Genomic DNA, 25,074 nt, shown 5'->3' on the forward strand with positions numbered 1-25,074 from the left:
AAAATGCTTGCAGTAATTATGTTATTTAAAATTGGTTCATTTCGCTGTACAGCTGATGTTGATACAATGTACAGAAACGCATGAAGGCACGATAGACTTTTGGCCAGCTCCAGAACTATCATATTATGGAAAGCTGCATCTTTGGAAAGATAAGAAACTTGCCGTGGTACACTAAATCAAACAACAAAATGCTTGAGCACGCATCTACAAGCAAATTTCAGCAACGTTTGCATAGAGCAAAGTAAACACCGGACTTAGCTGTGGCAGCAGTAGCCTACCGAGATACAACAATGCACATCCTTGCTGCAAGAGAGCGACATCAGCAAAGACAATATGTGCTCTTTCTTACTAAATTGATCTTTATTTGCATTGTTTCAACGTCACCAGTTATCGCTAGGTGTGAAGAGAACATTAAGCTTTGTTGCTTTTAATGCTAGCTCAGCCATAGTTGCTGCCCAACCAGTGATCTATGCTGATACAACACAGTCTCGCTGGCCAGCTGTGAAAAAATTAGACTGGAGCTGCAAGTCTCAATTGCATATCATAATAAACAGTCAGCTTTTGCAGACAATAAGCTTAGTTCACATCGAGCTAAGATATTAGGCCAATTTTACATGAAAAAACAGCATAGTAGCAAAAAGCAGTCAACTATCGATTAGGATAAGACGATATTTTTTATGCTGACTGTTTTTCGATATTTGTTTGCAGGTGCAAAATGTTGTGACTGTTGTCTGTTGTGACTGAGATACTAAATAATGTATGAAAACATGTACCATCTGCAGTACACTGGTATTACCACTGGTATGTGCGTTAGTAGTTAAAGAGATATTAGTAGGCCTACAGTCGTAGTCAAAGTCTCGGGCCTACAGTAGGCTATTTTATCTTATGAATCGAAAATAAAAGAAAACTGAAACGAAAGTAGCCTTGTTTACAGCATTTGATCATTGAATATCACAATCTTATTGATTGATTGTAGGAATCTTTATCTCCCGAATGATCACTGAAAAAGCTTTTTTGCAAGTTTAATCCAGGGAGTTTGCATACAGGCAATTGCAGAGTCTTTGAACCATTGACGATCACACGGTATAAATACAAACTCTATGCGAAGTAACAAAAAGTTCGTGTGAAAAAAATTTCGCTGCCCGGTCATCGAGTTTGACAGAGTGAAGTTTTCTCTTGTTATTTTTTGCTAATCATTTTCAGTTCAGTTCAGTTGTTTTTATTTCTGACCATCATATCAAAAACAATACACGTCAACATAGCAAAGATTGAGAAAAAGGTAAAAGCGACAAAACGTTGTTATTTTTTGCTAATCATTTTCAGTTCAGTTCAGTTGTTTTTATTTCTGACCATCATATCAAAAACAATACACGTCAACATAGCAAAGATTGAGAAAAAGGTAAAAGCGACAAAACGTTGTTATTTTTTGCTAATCATTTTCAGTTCAGTTCAGTTGTTTTTATTTCTGACCATCATATCAAAAACAATACACGTCAACATAGCAAAGATTGAGAAAAAGGTAAAAGCGACAAAACGTGAACGTTTTGTCGCTTTTAAATTTTAAATCACTAGGTACCGTTGAAGAGGAGAGCTGTCCTTGAAATGTATTAGCTCAAACACACACTCCAAGAGTCGAACCCTCGCTGTCTGTGGCCAACTTGCCATTTCTTTGTTGACAAAGTCGGACTGCATTATCTCCATTCATGTTAATTGCAGAGAGTGCGGTATACCTAACCCACAGATCCATATGTAGCCGACATGGCATCATTAACATAGACTGGATTTTGAGATTTTTATCACTTAAAAATACCAATTGTTATAGAGCAGCTGGCAACATGGCTTCAGTTTTAATAAAATTTATTCGCAGAAAATATGTATTTTTAATCAATTTTGCTTTTCTGTCAAACATAGCTTATAGCATGAGCATGTGGTCGTATGAAGAGCTGACAAAACAAGTGGGAAATTTTGGCGTTTACCAAAAGCGCGCGTTGCTGACCTTATACTGTGTTATATTTGTTTCCGCTTCTGCAATTATCATTTGCAGTGTGTTTGTTTATTACACTCCACCTCATCGTTGTTACGTGCCAGAACTTGACAGCATTAATACTACAAACAATGAATTACCAGCAATCCCCCAAAGGTAAGTCAAACACATTGTGAGGAAAGTTTTGCTATTTGAACCTTTCTTTTACTGTAAAGCAATGGTTCCCATTCAGCTTGCGATACTCTTACCAGTTATGGTAGTTACCACTTCTACCAAATGACCTTTTAGGGGGAATTCACTTTCTCGTGGTGCGAGTGCGAGAAAGAGTTCAAACTACAGTGTATGCACGATACAGTAAGCTATTAAGACGACTCTTTTAAAAATGCTTGATATAAGTGCACCTTCACTCCTGTCTGATGCACGTTTCTAATTAAATCAATCAAAACGTGTTCTGCCCTTTTTCGTTTTATTAATTTATTCATGAGCTTAGCTGCCAACCTCCAGCAGGTGGTGTGCAGAAGTAAAACATTACAATTTTAGCTTCACAGCTAAATGGTGGGAGAGGTTCGATGATCAAGCATTTTACACAATTAATTGTCGACAATTTATCGTATTGCATACTGCATCACGAAAACAATGCTATCTTCTACTGTAAACTAATTTGTTATCAAAGCGAGTCGAATCAAGAAAAGGGGGACGTAGCCGACGATTCTATTGTAATAGTAGGCTATATTATGTTTAGGTTAGTATGCATATTCACTATTTTTGTGAATTTGAGCTTTTTTTTCTGCAGTATAAGTTGTTTAGACATAACAAGTAAACAATAATAATTTTTCAATAATTTCATCAAATTTGGCCTACTATTGCAATATGTTCCTACACATAGCAGAACGAATGAGACTACCGGTACTTCTTTCAATCAAGCTAAGATAGAACTTTCCAATTATATTCCACTTGAGGAAGGAGCAGATGGAGAATTCCAGTGGAGCCAGTGTTATAGATACAACGATTCGATATTGTTTGGTAAGAAAGCTATTGGAACGCTTTTCTGACATTGTATTACATTTTGAATGATGTTTCGAAAATTTTTACCTGCATTCAGTAGCTATATTTTCAAACAAACGCTTTATTGCAAATATTAAAAGGGTTTCCCCCTCAACAGTTGTTTTTGCCTATATAAAATTTTCTTTCTAGCTACGTCACTGAGGCTAAGCGAAAGGTAAGCAACACAAACAATGAAAACGATGAAGGCGCAAAAGAGTTAAAATGTTGCATTACTACTGTGGCTAACTGCTCTTGGCTGATGCTGAGCTGCGTCGGAGTCTGCCTCGCTTTCTGACCTAGTCTTATTCTGAAACGATCCCTGTTCCATATCTAGAAAGCTAAAACCTCAATTGCTAAGGTAACAGGGATCAGTTGTCAGTAGATGTTACAGAAAATATATTTCGCACTTATTCAGTGCATCGTCCTTTGCATTCAGTGTCATTTCAATTTCATTCATCGTCCTTTGCATTCATCGAAAGCATTCAGTGCTTTGGACGATGCACTGAATAAGTGCGAAATATATTTTCTGTAACATCTACTGACAACTGATCCCTGTTACCTTAGCAATTGAGGTTTTAGCATTACTACTGTGTTATGAAATTGTTATATTATGATAATGTCCAATACAAATTAAAAGCTAAATTAAAAGTTGCAAGAAGAGGTATATTAAACAGTTGTACAATCCTAAACCTAACCAAGAATCATGTTATTCATGATAATTGTACTGTGGTGCACACTGCACAGTGCATCATCTCTCCGCTTTTAGTCCACAGCACGAGCTTATCGAAACCAAGGTGTTGTGCGTTGAATAAGCATAACTACTTAACCCGAATGCTGCATCTGTATTCATAGGTTTATTAAGCTATCTATATTTTTTTTAACGGTTTACAAGAAATTAAGAATAAAATATGTTGCTCTTAATCAATCGTTCCCATTAAAACCTTATCTCAAATCACAAGTTGTAAGTTCACTTTTCAAAAATGACCTAAAACAAAACAATCCACTGGAACATTTTAATGGGTCATCTTAACCCTTTCAGTGCGTGTACCCGGTGTTACCGGGTATAGCAACATGTCGGTGAAATGCGTGTACCCGGTAATACCGGGTAGTCAGTTAAAACCTTGTTAAAGCTAGTTATTGACTTGCACGCGCCAGCTTGGCTTGTTTCTATGCACTAGAAGTTATTTGTAGCTGTTTAAAAACGTCAAACTTTAAAATGTCGGGGAGCAATGTGCGAGGTAGTCGATTCAATACGGAGGAAGCGGTAGGTCAGATTTTTGCTGACACAGACAGCGGGGACAATTTTGATATTGCTGATAGAGAAGTTTCGTTTCCGCATGTTGACAATGACAGCCCGGGGAGTGATTGGGAATGTGATTTGAATGATTTTTATGATTTACATCTTGACGATAGATCCATGGATGTGTCTCCTGATTATGATGAAGAGGGTGGTCGTCGTGTGAGCCTCTGGGGCCGAGGGTCTATTCTTTTACCACCCCAGATTTACGATGTTCCCGGACTACACTGGAAGGCTACTAGAGAGCAGCCAGTCTTTGGTTTCATCATCCATGACACGCAGATCTTCCACTCCATTAGATGGCTTGAAGATGGAACAGTCATTGATGATGTGGTCTGCGGTTTGTTCCTCGGCACCACAGTCACAGGAGGAGGAAGAGGCCATTCCCCGTTGGTGCATGGTTGAGCGGAAAAGCCCGACGCCCGTACGAAGACGGTTGAGGCGCACCCATGCCTGTCTTGGTAGCCTTAGGCCGATGGGGCGTGTGACGGCGTCGGGGCTGAACGAATAGAGTCTGGTGGCGCTTGACTTCCATTCAGAACTCCATTTATGGTTCGCCCAAGTAGCCGCATTTATGGTCCGCCCAAGTTTGCCCTGACTGTCCATTGTCCAAGCCAGCCAGGCCTGCATGCAGATAAAGATTGTTTTAGGGTTTACCACATAAAATTGGATTATTCTGTAGCTGCACCCAGGGCCGGCTTTAGCTGATGGGGAGCCGGGGGCACTTTTAGATCGGGGGGGCCCCGTGCAAACATTTTTTTAGCTCCGTCGGCGCGAAAAACCACCTCTACGTGTACAGTAGCAGTAATCCAGCACTGCACAGCATTTTGCAGAAACTTCAAAGGCCGAAAAAAAAATAATAACACAAAATTACATTTTTTTCTACGTCGGGGGTCCCTTCAAAAGGGGGGCACCTACACTCTCTGCCCCCTCCCTAAATCCGGGCCTGGCTGCACCTGATGAAAAAAACAGAGATTCATTAGACGTATAGCCTACGAGTAAATGTCTAAATTTTACTCTCACTAAACTCAACAGCCTGAAGTTTGTACTGTGAAAGAAAGCAAAAACATTTATTGAAAAGCATTAGCCTATGTGATAGAAGACTACAATCACTATGTAGCCTACAAACTATAACTATTTTTCAATGTAGGCTATCTTTCATTTTTTACATGGTATTCTATGGTTCTTTCTGTCCGTTTTGTGTATTTTTATCCATTTTCAGTAAACAACAAGACATTCCAACAACATTTTATTAGAAAAAAACTTTTTTTTACAGATTTTCTAAAAATTAAAGCACCTAAAATGGCTGCCATGAAGTCACGTGACAATCTATCTGTGTAAAATTTTAAAATTTTCCTTTTTTTTATTAGTTCAACCTTTTTTTAAATCTAAAACACAAAAAAAATTTTCAAAAAGCTCTAATAAGAGCTCATTTTTTTCATATTCATTATGAAATGCATATTTTTTTCTAAATTTTTTTTTTTTTAAATTTATTACTTTTTTTACCAGTTTCATTTTTTAAATGTTATTCAGTAATTGATTTTTTTCGTTTTGTGTATCTTTATCCATATTTAGCGAGAAAAAAGACTTTCTAACTACATTTCATTACAAAAAAAAACGTTTTCTTCACAATTTCACAAAAATGAAAAAATCCAAAATGGCTGCCATGACGTCACGTGACAATTTAACTGCGCAAAACTCTAAAATTTTGCCTGATTTTATTAGTCCAACCTTTTTTAAAATCGAATACACAAAAGAAATTTTCAAAAAAGCTCTTGTAGTACTTTTTGCACATTCATTTGAAAATGCATATTTTTTCCTAAAAAAGTGCTTAGCACAGGAACTAGACATACCTATAGCAGCGAAAGGGTTAAGACGATTATGTTTTTGGTCTAATATTGTAGAGAAAATAACTTGGCAAGCTTTAATCATTATGTGCATAAAGTCAGCTTGTTCTATTTACTGATATTAGAAGATTTTTTAAAACAATTAAAGCACATTCCAGAAATCGAGCCGAACAACAGAAGTACAGCTTTACGAAATATTATCAAATGCGATCAGGGTTGGAAATATTTCCCTCCTTCCGGAGAGTTTTCTGCAGTCATGGAGGTGAAAATCTGTTGATGATAATAATTTATATCGCAGAATATAAAAATATTAAAAAACTTTTGAACTTTATTTTGTAAGCTACGAGAAAAAGCTATAAATTTGTTTCTCGTTTGTTAGCTATGTCACAATAACTGTCTAATCGTGGATAAACATTTCTTAATTCAAATGTTTTAAATTATTCTATGGTCAGTAAACCTAAATTTAAACCTATACGAAAACAAAACATGATATCTTTTAAATTTTAAAGTTAACCGATCGATGTAGTCGCAAAAATAATTGTTGTACAATTTTATTTTCTGCAGTTTGATTTGGTATGTGATCACGCATGGTATGCTCCCCTTATATCGTCATTGCATATGAGTGGATGGATGGTTGGTGCTATCGCGTGTGGTTTTCTTTCTGACAGGTACGGTATTTTGACGTGGCCTACTAATCAATGCATTAAATGTTTAATTGAAGACATTTTTTCAGCAAACTATGATAAAAAAAAATAGCGCAAATTTAACAATGATGTACTCGGAAAGGGATGTTGCATCGAGCTGTGCTCTTTTTTTTTGAAAAAGTTTCTAAACAAATTAAAGTTTTACAACACTTTATGCGTATGTTACAGTAGGTATCAGCAGTTCAACAACATAAATTATTTTAGCAAAAATTAAAAACGAACGTAGAGAAGCATGAAAGGAAACACGGCCAATCATCCAGAAAATCACAGCCCTGTCAGCTTACCTTCACATTTTAAATAGAAACTACCTTGCAGCAATATCGAAACTAATATGACAGTGCTCCATCCAAATGTCAGTTGAAAGCTATCACCAACAAGTGTCCTATTCCAAGAGTCCTTGTAATGTCATTGTCGGCTGCATAGTCGAGTGGTGAGAGGTTTATGACGCTCGATAGAGCACTGCTTCGACACCTCTCAAAACCATGCAGTAGTGTCTATAGTAGGATTCATTTTGACATGTTTGAAAGAGAGCACAAAAATGGATTCCTTTCCTTCCTGACTACTTAATCTAAATTTTCAGTTATCGGGTATAAAGCGTAGATGTGATAAAAAAAGCCAGTCCCTACCGCCGGCATGTTTTTTCGACTTGTAAAAGTATAAGGACATTTGCCTTGGGATTACATCTTCAACAAAGCCACCTTGTTATTGTTTCGCTTCACCGACGAGTACTGCAAAGATTTGCTGCCCTGGTGCGCATACAGCACTCAATCTCATTACCCAACGAGTGACGAGGTAGCCTACAACGGACTACTTATTAACTTACAGTATAGTACAGGTTTCCAATATGGAGTTTGCTAAATGGGGTCTATAGTAGCCTACATTTGGCTTCACGGTCATTTGGCTTCAGAGTCCAACCATTTCTATACAAAAACTACTTGCAAAGTCTTCCCGGTAAATTGTTAAAACATCCATGTAGCCTACTTTCGATGCCTTTTCAATGATGAAACTTGTCAACCATGTAACAAAGTGTTGTTGTACCTGTGATAATAAACTTTGGTCTTCATAGACCATTTCATTTATTGACCGCGATTTATAAACTTTGTGTGTGACCGTAAATTGGTCGCTTCAAACCCTACTTACAAAGGTTTGGATTGGCTCTGTTAGCGGTTTGCCAGTATAACGAAAAGAAGAATTGTTGCCGACCTACAAAACGTTGATAAGATCAAGTCTAGCCTATACGTAGAGCTAAATATTCAACGTATGTTGGAAATTTGAAACTATTAAACGTTTTTGAACTAGATTAAGCAAGCCAATGGACTTTAATAACTGAAGTTAATTTGTAGCTTGAAGATGTTCAAATACTGTATGATAGGATAAATGTCTCGATTCTGTAGTTTTACATATTGCTTGTTATTTTGAGACATTTTAACAGCGAAAATCATAAAAAGTTCAATAAGTTTTATTGTATTTCTAGATTTGGCCGTCGATTTATTCTGATTATTGTTTGGATTACTATGCTCACAAGTTATGGATTGCTTGCAATTCTACCAACATTCCACCTTCATTTTCTTCTGTGGTTTCTGATTGGAGTTGCTTCTGCAGCAAGATCCAATACTTCGGTTGTCTTAAGTTAGTTGTACTTCAATTAGCATTTATTTCTGATAAGTCCAGTAAAAAAAATCATGTCCAAACAGTATGAACTTACAGTTATTTTATTACAAAAACGTGACAATCGAGTTGGTTGAATAGTATTTGTACTTGAACGTGCATATGAAGAAGACATATCCATGGAACTCTTCCAGGTTGGCTTCGACCTAACATTAATGTCAGAAAACGATATCGCCACAACTTTGGTTTGAAAATGTTTTTTCGTATAATACTAACTAGCTTGATAGGAATTACATTGACTTCATGCAATAAAAATGCTGAAGTACACGCATCGCAGTAAAGTGATTACTCTCCTACGTTTGTTAAGCCCTTTGAGGACCATTAATTTTCCCCCAAAAAATATTTATGTAGAATTTGTTTGTTTACACTTCATTATGACATATCAACAACACCTATGCAAAAAAAATTAAAAAAGGATGTCTATCCTAAAATTAAGCATAGATATCCAATACTATGTTAGGATATGAGCAGTGGCAATTTTTTTAAAATTATATGGGGAGTAATCGGCTAATTTCATGGCACACATATGTTCCATCGGTCCCATAGTGACGTGAATACCAGTTTTCAAACAACGTTGTAAGGTAGCACAAGCAGAAATTGTTGACTTGTCTATTCTCCCCCCCATAGATTGGTTTAGTCTATTTACACTATAGAATTTCAACCTGAGGTCCTGGACCTCTCGCATGAAATCTTCAGCATGATTCTTGAAATGTCTTTTTTTTCATTGCAGCCATTCTGAGATAAGAAGAAGTCACAATGATATTTATTTTAAAACAGGGATGCACTTTTTTAATTTATTAATTTACAAAAACAAGCCTAAAATGACCCTTTTGTATTTTAAAAAATAGCATGCAAAATGATTTCTTATTTTTTATGAAGTATTTTTCCCTATTTGAACCAAAACAATGATAAAGATACAAATACCAAAAGAGATTGTTATGTGTATTCTTGCATTTTACACAATACTGGTTAACACAATCTTCCTTCCATAAATATCGAAAACTGATTGAATTTTGCGTGTTAAATCCAAATCTGAGCTCAGATTTCTTCTATCCGCCAGATTTTTGAAATATGATAACAAACTTTGTTATTTTTACCAAAGGTGGCGTGTTTTATGTTGGGCTTATTAGGCCTGACATAAAACACCCAATGTACAACACCGAATGTAGGCCTAATGTGCAACACACTGTGGTATATCGAGTGATTTGTCCCACAGGGGGAAATATCGTAGCCTATAGCTGAAAGAAGTTTTTTTCGACTTGCAGTTGATTCTTCATCATGATAATCATGGACTTTTTCTTGTATATTGGCAGGGGCTTTACGCTGCTTGTAGATGGTTGCTATGTTGTCCATTCAAGCTTGAATCCCTAAACTACTTGTGAAACGTCTTATAAATCCTGGATCAATCAAATAAATCGCAATTTAAGCTTGAACTTGTCTAAAAGTAGTTTTTCCAAAACCTTAATTGTGCGCCGCTTTAGCCTACAGGTTTAAGGGAAATTAGTCTTCTTCCACTTTTCACAAAATCAATAATAGAGTGGTTGAAGTAAAACCTGTTGTACTTTTAAATTATAGGCTTTGGTTTTACATTTGACAAGTTCAAAATTGTGCTCTGTAAATTAGAGCTACTGTACAAATAATTTAATTATGTTTAAAACGGCACTAACCAACCTGCTTATGAAACTAATTAGCTTGTCTTTCCCAAACCCGGAAATACAGCTCATAAATTCAAAAAATTTGCTTTTTGGTATTACTTTTTAAACTTTGCTTACTTATTTTTCTTCAGTAAACGAATTTACACCTCAAAAATATCGATATGCTGCTGGAACGTTCAACAGCATAGCGGCCGCTGGCTGTTATATGCTTGTTCCAGTTTTCAATCTTCAATTAAAGAAATGGCGCTATTTGTTGGGACTTTATTGCGGACTACAACTCTTAGTACTTTTACCTCTGTATTGGTGAGTTTTAATGAACTTTGCAAATATATTTTTAAAGAATTTTTGTAAATGTTTTGCAACATGTAAGATATGTATCTAAAACCATGCTAAAAGTTTTGTAGAAGAAAACAAAAGCGATAACAAATTAGTTTATTGGATATTATCACTGGTTACAGTTGCATTTAGAGCAGGTCTTGTGTCGAGCGACAATAGCAGTTGTACAAATGCTTGGTGAAAAAAATTAGAAAGTCAATACATGCATGTTTCATAGTTTAGGGGAGCGCCCAATTAAAGGAAGTGAGAAAACAAAATGATGGAAATTCTTAATAACATTGGACTAGACTAGAAAGCCTGACAAATGATAGGTTTTCACACACAACAAGTAGCCACTATCTGAATGCTTAAATAAAGACACCAAACCAAGTGTAATTGATAGAGGAGTAAAACAGAGATAGGCTAGCAACTTTCACCCATTCTGTGAAGAAAGGAGCGTTCTTCCCGGCTATCAGCAGTCAGCACGCTAAGCACTCACTAGTACAGCGAGCAATTGCGATTCGCTAACCGTAAGGGCGTAGCTTTCACTCTTGCCATTTAGACCATCCAATCAACAATATGTTTCTCGGCAGCCCATTATAGCAAGAATCGACAGCGATAGACACCGTGTTTCGCCCAGGCTGGACTTCCCAAGTTGCAAAAAAAAAAGAAGAGCCCAGCCTCATGGGCGAAACACGGTGTCTATCGCTGTCGATTCTTGCTACAATGGAATGCCGAGAAATATTTCACCCATTCTACTGAACGAACATAATAAAGCTGCGGTGAAAACAATGGTTGTAGCCTATTTTGGATTATGTGGTTTGGAGAAAGATGCAACCTACAAATGCCTTGAGATTTGCAGAAGATCGGGATATGGTTGAAGGCTCGCAACAAGGATTTTAAAAGTGAAAGCAAATTTAATAAAGTGATAAAAGATTGTAAGATGCGAATAAACACGAACAAGATAAAACCAATACATTATTATTGGTAAACACATAGCTACCGGTAAATATCATAATAAATAAGCAAAAATTGAACAAGCGTTTCCCTTGAATTTTCTGTTTAAGATAGGTTTTGCAAAAAGGAAACTGAGTAGGCTAAAGGTTGGACTTCAAAAAAATCAACATTGAGTGAAAGGAGAGACGTATTGATCAACTCCTTGCATATTTCAAGTCAATACGAAAACAGAATGATAAAGACTTTGATTTGGAGTGTTTTGTTGTTTGGTTCAGAGAAATGGATAATAAATAATATAAATGTTAGAAAACTGGTGGTGTGCGAAGTTCAGTTGTGAAGGACCAATGGTGAAAATGCTAGGACATGGTAAAATTACAAAGGAAAGGGGAAGATAGAGATCTATGGAAGAGAAAAAGTAATAGACCTGATTGGAGGCAGAGCCGACCGCGCGTATACACGCGGTCAGCACTGGTCAGCACTGGTCATTTGATAAATAGATAAATCTGGTCTTTTTGTTTGCCAAACTTCATGAGTCTGACTGTTTTAGAAAGAGGAAGACTTGTATCGTCTAAAAGTTGAAAGAAATTACTAGGTTTGTATTTAAATTTTTTCTGCAATTATCAATTATTTACAAAAAACTGTCATTTTTTGTGCAAAGTGAGGTATATCCACTTCTTTCTTCGCAAAAAGCGTCAATATCTTCGTGAAAACCTTTGTGCGGCAAGCGTAGTACTTGCCTGACATCTACCGGTGAAGTTTATCGAAGTTTGAAGATTTTTTTCAGATATCTAATCAGAAGCGAAAAAAATCAAAAAAACACAGAATTTTTGTAGTTTGTAAGAAATTTTCGTCATTTAAGGCGTTTTAAAAAGAAAATACACAAAATTTGTAAACATACTGTAAAAGACTGTTGAAAATGCAACAACTTTCATGTTTTGATTTTTTTCTAGCAGTTACGGTTCTCAAAATACAGCAGTTCAAAATCAAAGCCTTTGCTCAAGCTAAATCCTGAAAATTTCATCAAAAAAAGCGTGGCACTGAAAGAGGAAAGCGTGGCACTGAAAGAGGAAAGCGTGGCACTGAAAGTGTTGACACCTTCAAAAAATTTCTGCAAAACAATTTTGCGTCTGTTTCAGTAGTTAGGCTATTGTTTACATTGTTGCTTTATGATTTCTTTTTAATCAGCTGGACAAAAGAATCCTTGCTTTGGTTGTTGCGAAATGGAAAACACAAAAAAATCCACGCTGTTTTGAAAGCAATAGCGAAAGCTAATAAGAAAAGTGTTAATTTTGAAAAACAAGATTACCTACTGAATGAAAAAGGCATGGAACTTAAAGTGAGTTGTGAAATTTCAAAACTTATTTTTAAATCTAACTGAACGCAACCTATTCAGAGGTAAAAGCAACAATTGACCTGTTGAATTATCTGTTACAAAAGCAAGAAAACTACAAGAAACATAATATATTTGACTTAGTAGGCTACCTTAATTCATTGTAGTGACACCTGTTTGATTTTTTGTTAACACCGGAAGCTTGACGGAGACCGAAATAAACTTGAATAAATAAAATTAAACGAAAACCAGCAATCACTATTGTAAGGTACCTATCCAAATGCAAAAATATTACATCTAAATCCACTTTATGTACGACAACTTTTTACATACGCCACTGCATGCGATTATCCATACCTAAATAAATGATTGGCTATGATTTTTCATATCATGACTCGGTTTTTGTGGTTGATCTCAACACGGTCGGTCGACGGGCATTGGAGCCTAGCCCCCTTCTCCACCACAAGATCTCTGCTCTCCCAAACGAGCACCCCCGTCGACTGAAATCAAGACACCCATTCGTGCCAGCCGCTCAACTTCTTATCAACGAAGCTGATGTACAAGACATCTCTGCGGCTGCTTGGGCGGACCATAAATAAAGTTCTGAATGGAAGCCAACCGCCACCAGACTCTATTCGTTCATCCCCGACGCCGACACACGCCCCATCGGTCTAACACTACCAAGACAGGCATGGGTGCGCCTCAACCGTCTCCGTACGGGCGTCGGGCTTTTCCGCTCAACCATGCACCAATGGGGAATGGCCTCTTCCTCCTCCTGTGAATGTGGTGCCAAGGAACAGACCGCAGACCACATCATCAATGACCGCTCCATCTTCAAGCCACCTAACGGAGTGGAAGGTCTGCGTGTCATGGATGACGAAACCAAAGACTGGCTGCTCTCTATTAGCCTTCTAGTGTAGTCCGGGAACATCGTGAATCTGGGGTGGTAAAAGGATAGACCCTCGGCCCCAGACGCTCATACGACGACGACGACCTCAACGCAAGATGATGCTTAATCCGAGCAGCGTGCCATGAAATTTCTTTTCGTAATAATTCTTGATGTTGTGAATCCCACATTTTGTTAGTTGAATGAAATAGCCTATACGCAACTTAATTGCATATGACTGCAACTTCAATATATTTTATTTTACGTTTTAAGGCAACAAAAAATGAAGAAGATAAGATCAAATCTGATAAAATGAAGCTGTCTTACATCCATTTGGTAAAACTTGCTTTTCTGAGAAAAAGACTAATAATATTTGGAATTACTTGGTGAGAAATTGTAGCCTACGAAGTCCTAATGAAAACTTTTTACAAAGTAATTCAATTTTTCATGTTACTGTAAACTTTTCAAAATGTATAAGTTGCATGTGTACAAGTTACTACAATCGGTTACTGTATTTAAAGAACATTTTTTTACATAAATATTTAAAGCTAAAAATACTGTCTTCTTCAATTAATTATTTTTTACTCTTACTGTACCAGTTAGACCTATAGGCAGGTATGGATTAACCATTGTGCTAGGGTGTGCTAAAGCACAGGGGCCCTGCAGACAGAGGGCCCCACTTTTCCTAAAAATGAAATAAATAAAATAAAATAACAAATTTTACCTGAAAAAAATTTAAGAAAAGTAGGGCCCCTCTGTCTAAAAACAGTAACACATTTATCAATATATCTCCCCCTTCAATGCAACTGCAGACTTGCTAGAAACTTCTGCTGAAAGAGATAAATTTAGGATAAAATCATTTATTCCAGTGATTGATGCTCTTCGCTCTCATTTAAGCAGAAGAGCTACTGTGTACAAAAGAGTTGCTAAGAATTTCTCGTTTTTAATTGATCTTCATGCATCAAAGGAACAGGTTTTACAGAGTGTCATGAATTTAGCGAAAGAGTTTTCTACTGATGTTGATCTCTGTCTTGTTGATGAACTTTTGAATTTCTACCTGTACCTTAAAAAAGCTTATGGAAATAAAGCAAGTTATAGTCATGAAAACATGTACCAGATAATAAAGAATGACAAAGTTGAAGCTGCTTTCCCTAATGTAGAAACAATTCTTAGATTGTTTCTTTGTATGATGGTCACTAACTTCTGGAGTTCTGGAGAAAAATCATTCTCTAAGCTGAAAAAAATCAAAAACGTACTTCGGTCTACAATGACACAAGAGCGGTTGGCTAATCTGAGCCTTCTCAGCATAGAGTGTGATAAACTGCGACTTCTCAATTTAGAAAAAAGTCGTTCGACTTAATTTCATGTTAGTTTTCTAAATCCTATTGGTAGTTAGTAGGCTATTGAATGAAAGAGCAGCTTAGAATAAAAATTCAGAATAACCTTTCATTGCAATTTGCAGTGTAGTGTGCAGTACTAACAGTGGTCCCTTGCTACAATGTTTTTCCTTGCACGGTTTCGTTGATTTAATGTGTGTGATTTTGCATCCATTATAACGTAAACATGGTTGACTTAATTTGCACATGCTTATTTAATCATCGATCACGTGCTATTTCAAAGTTTTCTAACTTACCTAAGCAAGGCTCGGTTTCCTCTGCAAGCAAAACCAGCTTACTTCCATTACGCTCCACGTAACCTGGTAAGGGCCCCCATAAAATTCATTAGCACAGGGGCCCCATTTGACCTTAATCCGGCCTGCCTATAGGCTACTCTTTTCATAAAAAAAAACATGCAGAAAGTTTTTACAACGTAGCCTACTGTATTTTTCTTATTGTAAATTATACTGTAAGTAGGCTCTCCTATTTGAAAGGATAAAATTATAAAAAGCATTACGGCGTTACTTAGATATGTTCATGAAATATTACAACAAATCCGTTACAAATACACCTCTTTTAAGTTACTAAACATTTCAAAACCATTACAACTGCAAATCTTGCAATTTGACCTAAGTAGGTCAAAAAAGCATTTGAAAGTGTAAAGTTTTATCATATACGTAACGCAAGTTTATAAAGCCTGCCAGAAAAAAAAAAACTGTTTAAATTTCGTGTAACATGCATGATAAAAATTTATTAAGAATTTTCAATACATTTAGGATTGAATTGTTCGTGTTCGCCTTTTTTTAACGAGATCAGTAAATTTTTGTGGCATAACGATTCGTCTGTCATCTAATCTCGACTCTAAGCACTGTCTTTTGCAGACAAGGTAACACATTTTCTTCCTGTAAACAAGGGACGCACGGTTTCAGGTTTGCTTGTAATATGGGTTATTTTGGAGTTTCTCTGAACACAAATAATCTTGGAGGCGATCGTTATGTAGCTTGCATCATTGCCGGAGCTGTTGAAATACCTGGATACATTCTTTGTTACGTGACTATGCGGAAGCTAGGAGGAAGGCTGTCATGCATGATGTTGATCGGTGTTAGTGGACTAAGTCTTCTGATGACCCCTTTATTTATAAACCGTACGTAGCAACTTTCAGACTACCTACCCCGTAGCGCCAAAAAAAAACTCAAATTTTCAGATGTTTTTTTAAATTGTAGTAAAACCAACACAGAATAGCTAGCTGTACAATTTGTAGCGAATGTACAACAGTGGGCTATAAAGGATCATTTAAAAGCTGTTTTTTTATTTTTTTTTTTACAAAAATTTGTTCTTCTCTTCCGAAGTCATTTACTTCCCAAAAAAATTACATATGTGCAACGTGGTTGTTTAAATAGTACTAACAATTCAAAGTCGTATAATTTTCATAAGTAAAAAATTATATTTTCCTCGTAAGTAAATTCCACCAAGTAAGCTTGTGCTGATCAACCTGCAAGACGATGTGACTAACAAAGTTTAAAAAAATTATTCTTTGTTGTTGTAAAAACAGGAGCATCGATTGTCCCTGTTGTAACGTGCAGCATGACAGGAAAGCTTTTCATGAGTGGAGCCTTTGCCAATCTGTATATATTTACTGGGGATTTGTTTCCAACTTTGTTGAGAAATCAGTCATACGGTGTTTCATCCTTTATATCCAGATGGGCTGCTGTTTCTGTTCCCTTCCTTTTGTATATTGGTAAGCATTCTCTTTTTTACTGGTCCCAATAAACAGGATGAAAAACAATCTCAACAGTATCCTTGTTATATAAGTTGGATCAAGAAAAAAGGATAAAGTTTTCATTTTATAACTTTTTTGAAACTTGACACCAATATGGTCTCCAATGCATAGTATAGCCTACAGCACGCCAAGGGAGCTTCACATGTTACTCAGAAACTCAGTTTTGTGTGAAGGTCTCCAAAAAAAGAGAATGCTATTTTTTATAACTTAACTACTAATTATCATTATAACTTCAGTGTTATATATTGCAGTATTTTTCATGTAGTCTACGCTTTGTTCCATCAATTAAATTTATTTTGTTTATTAAATTAGCTTTTACTAGTTTTCTTACCAAATACGCGCAACCGCTGAAGCTTTAAATGTGACTTGTAATTCAAGTTGTTTCATTCTTCCAGTTTATAATAAACATATTGATGCAGGAAAGACGTATCATGAGTCTATCCCATATCTGACAATGGGGGCATTGGCAATTGTGGCAGCGGTTGGCATGTCGTTTTTACCTGAAACTCGAAACACGGTTCTACCAGATACATTGGAAGATGCCAAAAATCAAGACAAGTAAACAATATCAATGTTCTTTTTTGCTTTATGTGGTAGTATTCATTCTCCTTCCTGAGAGCAGTTTTTGATGCGACTAAAAATTAAGATACAGAAACAAGGGCCTTGTTAACCCCCCCCCCCCCCTCCCGGCCGAGGGGACCCACGGCTGTTTAAGTTTAGGGGACCACTCATTTAGTCTAATTAATGCTTCTTAACTGAATAAAAAAACTGCTACAGAAGATCGATAATAATCAATAGCTTAAATTATGCCAGGCATGAGTTGCATCCCTTATAACTGACTTAAACCACCTTAAACTAATTTTACATGCAACATTTACTATGCATGTTTTCATTTTTGTAAAAAAATTTCGCTTGCTTTGCTCGCTCAATGAATTTGTCTCATACGTTTCGCTTTGTTAAAATTCTGGTCCTTCTCAAACTTTTTTCCTCATTTACTGCATTGTCAGCATTTTTACTATTTTCTTCTAGAAAATCTTAGAATTCTTTACTATTTGTTAACGTGATAAATGTAATTTTTTTCCCTACATTGAAAAAGTTTACGCCCAAAACTTAACGCTGATTTGTCCTATTTTTGAGAGCCATCACTTAACTAAGCGGCCCATTCGTACATTTTGGGTGGGGAGTGACAAGATGGTGCTCACACGGCCCTGTAGAAGCCAATCAGATCTAGCTGACCAAAGGGCTTAGTTGTAGTCAAGGAAAGTTAAAACTTGATCTGGATCTTCTATTTCTTGATTTGGTGGAGAATCACAAAGTTGCGTTGGCTGACTCTAGTTATCATCACTTAGGATTCTTTTGAGGTTAAGCCAATGAAGATAATTAATTTGATCATACATATAACGGGGAATGGTGATAATTTGGCAAAGGAAATTTTATTAACCTCCGCCAGATCAATTACCCATCGACTGGCGGTTGAAAAGTTATGTTGCATGATTAAAAATCAACACTAGTGCTGTTATTTACAAGGTTTTTATTTTGCAGTGTTTGTTTTAAAGTAGCTGTTTCTTTTTAATCTTTTTCATGTATCAAGCACAATACAATCTTCTTTACGTTTTAGACTCACGCGAAAGTGTTGTCTCTTCAACTGTGCACAATCTAATGATGACGACACAAAAGCAACTGCATAGACAATATTCGCCTTGTTTCACATCTACTTAACGACTTCATTGCCGACGTAACGTTGCAAGTACCAAGCGGTCGTTTCTGAACGTGTTGCTGATTTAAGTCAGCGTTAGTTAAGGAAGCTCAAAACTTAATGCTAAAATTAACTTTGATGAAAAGTGTTTTCTGTTACAATTGCTGTTTGTGCAGTATTTATGTCAATACTTATAAACACAAAACGGTAATTTTGACCGCTGTTGCATTTTATGCGCTCCTGCTATGCAATTTGCTTTTGTCACTAGCTTTTCATTACGTTGATTTTACACCAACAATTGAGTTATTGTACTTTTGCATGAGAAAGAGGTCAAGCTTTGGAAGAAAGATGCAAATATTTGTTGTTTCTTGCTGTAGTAATTAGTAGTATTGCTGTAGTATTGCGTGTACTTGTTGTAGTATTGCTGTAGTTACTCTCTCCTCGGACTACTACCTTAACGTGGTGAGAGAGTTTCCGTGCCTCAATGACCTCTAGAGCTGTACTGGCGGTAGCTAACTGCTCCCAGAAGGGTCACCCATGCCAGGTTGGTCGAAAGGTAGAGGTCAGACAAAACGTAGTCCAAAGTCCCCAAGTCCCCAACGGCGGAACAGGCGGATGAAGCCAGCCAGGCTCAACGACTGTGAAGGCGGATGAAGGCTGCAGCATGCCATCAGCTCCAATCGTCTTGGCTTGCCTTGCCATTGGATAAAGCTGATGGGCTTGTCAAGTTTATGTGTGCTTGTTGAGTGTGCGCCAGCAAGTCCACACTAATCAATTCACGCACAGGCGTCTTCGCAAGACACTCAAACCTAACGGCGATCGATAATGCATAACGGGAACAGGCAAGTGAAAGCTGGAAGTTTCTAGTGCGGAACCGACACGTTAGTGGTGGTAACTTGATTCAGTCGCTCTATCTTTTGGAAGAAGCAGGAAAGATGTTCGGCAGCAGTTATCACGACTGAGCAGCCCTCTTTAGGATCCACTCTGCTCACCCTGAATAGGGAAGGGGCTAGAAAAGGTGCCCTGAACATAGTCTGCTTCAACTCAACCTGTCTGGAAAACCGCGTCCAGAGGGTTCACCTTACCTGCGGTCGAAAAACGAAATATGTAACTATGAAATTTGGAACCTGGAATGTTAGGACTCTAATGGATAACTCCAGCTCAAATAGGCCAGAAAGACGAACTGCTATCATTGCTCGTGAACTACAGCGTTTCAACTTTGACATCGTGACTCTTAGCGAAACCAGGAGAGATGGAGAGGGCCAACTAAGAGAAGAATGTGGTAATTTTACTTTTTTCTTGAAGGGCTATGATCTTGTACATCCGAGAATCCACGGCGTAGGTTTTGCGATTAAAAATTGCCTCCTCCCAAAACTGACAGAACAGCCAGTTGGAATAAACGCTCGACTGATGACACTCCGAATCCAATTGGCTAACAATCAACATGCAACTGTTATCAGTGCTTATGCCCCCACACTTGATGCAGAGGATGCAGTCAAGGAAGCTTTTTATAACCAACTTGATCATGTTCTTTCCCACACTTTACGAGAAGACAAAGTTATTCTTCTTGGAGACTTTAATGCAAGAGTGGGAAAACAAGTGGATCTCTGGAGAGGTACAATTGGAAAAGAGGGAGTGGAGAAGGTCAACTCTAATGGAACCCTTCTTCTCACTAAGTGTGCAGAGCACAACCTGGTGATAACCAACACTTTATTTCGCCAAAGAAACCGCCTGAAAGTTTCTTGGCAACATCCGCGGTCAAAACATTGGCATCTCATCGACTATGTAATTGTAAGATCTCGTGACCAACAAGATGTGCTCCTTACTAGAGCTGTCACTGGAGCCGATGAGTGTTGGACAGACCATCGTTTCATTGCGTCGATTCTAAAGATAAGACTACATACTAAATTAAAACACCACGATCAAGCAAAAGTGCCACAAAAATACAATATTGAAGCTCTACAGGACACGAAGTCACGTGAAACTTTTCAACAGTGCCTCCAAACTCGTCTTCAGGAAAATTCGATTTCTGACTCTGTTGAAGATTGCTGGAATCACCTTAAAACGGCTATTCTCGACACATGCAAAGAAACTATTGGTCATAAGAAGAAGAACCACCAAGATTGGTTCGATGAGAACGATAAAGTTCTTAGGGAACTAATCGGTAGAAAGCGAGAAGCTTTTATCACGCTCCAGAATGACTCTCAACCTGATATAAAACGTTACTTGTACAAAAAATATAAGGCTGAAGTCCAAAGAACTACTCGTATTCTCAAGGATCAGTGGTGGGAGAAGAAAGCCCACGAAATGCAACAGCTGGCAGATGCCAATAACACACATGGCTTTTTTAATGCAATAAGAGAAGTCTACGGACTATCCACGCATGGACAATCCCCTCTGAGAAGTAAGGATGGAGAAACGCTACTTAAGAGCGAAGCCGAAATAAGATCTCGATGGAAGGAACATTTTGAGGAGCTTCTCAACCATACAGCTGTTATTGACAAATGCGTGATTGACATCATTCCCAACATGACACAAGAAGACTCTCTTTCTCAGACACCATCTTTCGGAGAGGTCAAAACTGCCATCATGGCCATGAAAAACAACAAAACAGCGGGCCCTGATGGAATCCAAGCAGAGATTTACAAAGTAGGTGGCAGTTTAATCCAATATAACCTTCATCAACTGCTAATCAAAATCTGGACAAATGAAATTGTTCCATCTGATTTCAAAGATGCTAATATCATCACCATATACAAGCGCAAAGGTAATCGATCAGAGTGTGGAAATTATCGTGGGATCTCTCTGTTAGCAACTACTGGCAAGACTTTAGCGCGTATTTTGAACAATCGCCTCAAACTGATATCCGAGAAGATCCTTCCTGAATCTCAGGCTGGCTTCAGGCCATCGCGTAGCACCACAGACATGATATTTTTCCTCAGACAATTGCACGAAAAGTGTCGTGAACAACATCAGCCACTGTACATGGCGTTTATTGACCTATCTAAGGCCTTCGACCGCGTCTCAAGAGATCTCCTGTGGGATGTACTTTCGAAATACGGATGTCCAAACAAATTTCTTTCGTATTCTGCGTCTTCTTCATGATGGTATGTTTGCCAGAGTACAGACCAGCAACAACAGTTCTGAACTTTTCCTGGTTAACTCTGGAGTGAAACAGGGCTGCGTAATAGCACCAACTCTTTTTGTAATTTTTATTGAATCTATCTTGGAAATAGTCCACCATGACCTTCCATCTGGCATTGACATATCTTACCGCATGGATGGAAAGCTCTTTAACCTCGCCCGCCTTAAAAGTAAATCAAAGACTACAACACGGAGTATCATGGAATTTCAATATGCCGATGATAACTGTGTAGCAGCACTGAGTGAAAACCACCTACAGCAGATTCTGAATGCTTTCCATCAAGCATACAAGAGGCTTGGACTTAGCGTCAATATTAACAAGACTCAGGTCCTCTTTCAACCACTTTTTAAAGATCGTACCAGTGCTCTGCCAGAAATCCTTCTCGATGGTACACCTCTAAAGAATGTGAAACACTTCTGCTACCTCGGAAATGAAATTTCAGACAGCGACGACCTTCAGGATGAAATACAACATCGTTTAAATTGTGCTAGTACTGCTTTTGGAAAACTTCGCTCACGAATATTTGACAACCATAACATACGAAAAAGTACAAAGCTCGCCGTCTACAATGCAGTAGTTATCACAACACTACTATATGCTTCCGAGACCTGGACCACCTAACGAAGCCATATTAAAACTCTTGAAAGATTCCAACAACGCTGCCTGCGCAAAATTCTGAATATCAGCTGGGAAGAGAAAAGAACAAATTTGAGTGTGCTAGAAGAGGCTGAAACAACAAGCATTGAGTCCCGCATCATTCGAAATCAACTCAGATGGTGCGGGCATGTAGTGCGAATGCCAGATCAGCGTCTCCTTAAGCAAATGTTCTACTCGGAATTGGCTAAGGGTAAGCGTTCGGTAGGTGGACAAAAGAAGCGGTATAAAAACTCACTGAAAAGTAATCTTAAAATGTGCAACATCAATTATACAAACTGGGAGGAAACGGCAGAGGATAGGCTGCTTTGGAGATCTGCCACTCAGAAAGGTGTTGCCACGTTTGAAAAGAGCAGATCTAAAAGGTTAAAAGAAAAAAGAATGCAAAGAAAAGAACGACAATCACACCCACAACCAACTCTCCCAAAGGATCTTAAATGTACCAAATGTAACCGAACTTTTAAAGCTAAGATTTGACTAATTAGCCATTTAAGAACTCACCGTTAGCTTTTATTTTATTGCGAAGGCCATCATCTTCGAAGACGAGGGATAGCCATCATTTAGTCTTGCAATAGAAATCTTGTGAGAAGTTCTGTGAAGACAACACCACACTCGAGTGACTTTAACGTTTCAGTTCCGGACAGGAAAGCGATTGACAAAACTTCTTTTAAATCACGCAGAATTGTAATCCAACTGCGAGTGATAGCGTTATTAACGTTTTGTCTTCTTCAAAAGTTCATCGACGAAGCGTCATGTTAGACAAATCAACGTCGTGTTGAAGAGTGGTGAGCTTCAAAAAATTCAACTTCTATTTCAACATCTTACAACATGCAACCAATAACATTTGATGTCATCAAAACGTTTGGTTAAAAACATATTTCATACAAAACTAAACAAACATAGTATATAGTAAAGCAGTAAAAAATCATTTTGCAGTTTTTCTCAGCTCTCATTTACACAAAGTTATTTTTCTGAAGACCTTTCGCAGTTCACTTCGGAATGTTTCTAACCTCCACGAATACAGAAAAAAATTTATTGCACTATTGGCATGAGAAAGCAATATCCCAACGTCGAACAACCAGAATGGAATTCGTAAGCCAGTGCTGCCAAACCTAAATTAAAAATATTTACTCAGACTCCTTCAATTATCTTCTAAGATATAAATATGTATTCAAACTCTAGCTTTATAAAATAATATTTTCTGGACAAGGGCGTAAGGTTACACCAAAAACGTTCAAGTTTGGTTGGTTTTGCTACAGTACGCTTTAAACCAGGGGTGGGCAAACTACGGCCCGCGGGCTGCATGCGGCCCGCGAGACCATTTTATGTGGCCAGCCGGCACTTGCAGAAACTCCTACTCATCACTTATTGTTTTAATTAAACATGTTACATGACAAAATATTATTTCCTTTACGAGTGTGTTTTTCTCTTCACTTTCAGTGCGTAAACACACACGTCAGTCGCGCATGTATTGCAACATGCTCTCACGCACTGTTTGATTCAATTGTTTGATCATAAAATACAAATACGGTAGCGGCTACCGTAGGCCTACCAGTACTTCTACTTTCCTCCAAATAGCTTTTCATTGTTACTTGAGACGCACAGTGTTTGAATAAATACTATTTTATTGAAATTGGGAATAAAGCAGTTTGCTTGTTGTGCCGTGAGTCCGTGGCTGTTTTCAAGGAGTACAATTTAAAAAGATACAACCAAACCAAGCACGCAAACTTTGGACAAAATCTCACCAGTGAAGAAAGAAAACGGAAATGCCAAGAGCTAGTGAACAAGCTGAAGAAACAACAGAGTATACAAGAGGCTGCAACGGAAGCCAGTTTTATGGTTTCTTACAAACTTGCAAAAACGAACAAGCCGTTTTCAGACGGTGAGTTTATCAAGGAATGCATTTTTGACGTAGCTATGTGTCCAGCACAAAAAACTAAAATGGATAGCATTGCCTTATCGAGGAGAACTGTGGTTAGACGTGTTGGAAAAATAAGTGACGATCTCATGAGTCATTTGTAATGAGAGTGTGCGGCCCCCGGCTGCAACATTTTTTCAAATGCGGCCCTCAGTACAAAAAGTTTGCCCACTCCTGCTTTAAACCAATCGTGTCGCTGTTAAATTTTTGGTTATAGCACAGTGAAGGTACTTTTTTCTTAAAATTTAAACCGACTTGTTTCGAGTTCAAAAAATATCAAAGTTTTTACCAAAAATTCCAATTTACAATTCAGATTGAAAATATTGTTACTTTTAGATTTACAAAAACATGTAAAATTATTTTCTGCCTGCGTCGATTAACCTTGCAACAAAGCTGAAGCGATATAAAAGTCACAAATTTGTAAAAAACGAAATGCTTCGGACAATTAGAATCTCCAGAGTCAAAAGTTTACCTGACTATAGCATTCAATGTGTGAATTGGCAACCAACATGCAGCAAAAACGATCAATCCGAGTGTGCCAACCACTCGAATTTCTTTCTTTCGTTGTAAAGTATATCTTCTTTCCACTCGTTGCACGACTGACATTACTTCTGTGCTGGAGATAACGGTTCTCAAAATTTTTGTCTTAGCGGACCCTTTTTGGTACCTCGAAGCGGTCGCGGACTCTTAAAAATATTTTACCTGAAACTTTGGTAGCCTATATCGCGTCTCCAAATGAAATCAAATGTTCTATAAGTTTCGAAACCACACTCTTAGAAGAATTTGCTGAACGCGCGACGCAGTTATGACGTTTGATG

The 25,074-nt window shown here is 37.6% G+C and overlaps 1 protein-coding gene across 1 annotated transcript in view; it reads left to right on the plus strand.

The window, feature by feature from the left end:
- Positions 1-18,774, plus strand: part of LOC145773826 (organic cation/carnitine transporter 2-like) — a 29,473-nt gene extending 10,699 nt beyond the window's left edge. Inside the window, exons 2-13 of the mRNA XM_082584954.1 lie at positions 2,045-2,140; positions 2,871-3,007; positions 6,331-6,434; positions 6,737-6,840; positions 8,351-8,505; positions 10,331-10,502; positions 12,657-12,807; positions 13,961-14,073; positions 15,993-16,207; positions 16,616-16,801; positions 17,263-17,401; positions 18,462-18,774. Of these exons, the coding sequence (XP_082441080.1) occupies positions 2,045-2,140; positions 2,871-3,007; positions 6,331-6,434; positions 6,737-6,840; positions 8,351-8,505; positions 10,331-10,502; positions 12,657-12,807; positions 13,961-14,073; positions 15,993-16,207; positions 16,616-16,801; positions 17,263-17,401; positions 18,462-18,531 (1,642 nt within the window). The 3' untranslated portion in view covers positions 18,532-18,774. The remainder of the gene's footprint in view (positions 1-2,044; positions 2,141-2,870; positions 3,008-6,330; positions 6,435-6,736; positions 6,841-8,350; positions 8,506-10,330; positions 10,503-12,656; positions 12,808-13,960; positions 14,074-15,992; positions 16,208-16,615; positions 16,802-17,262; positions 17,402-18,461) is intronic.
- Positions 18,775-25,074: the final 6,300 nt, after the last annotated feature.

This window comes from Aplidium turbinatum, chromosome 7 (genome assembly GCF_918807975.1).
Source record: "Aplidium turbinatum chromosome 7, kaAplTurb1.1, whole genome shotgun sequence".
Taxonomy (NCBI): Eukaryota; Metazoa; Chordata; class Ascidiacea; order Aplousobranchia; family Polyclinidae; genus Aplidium; species Aplidium turbinatum.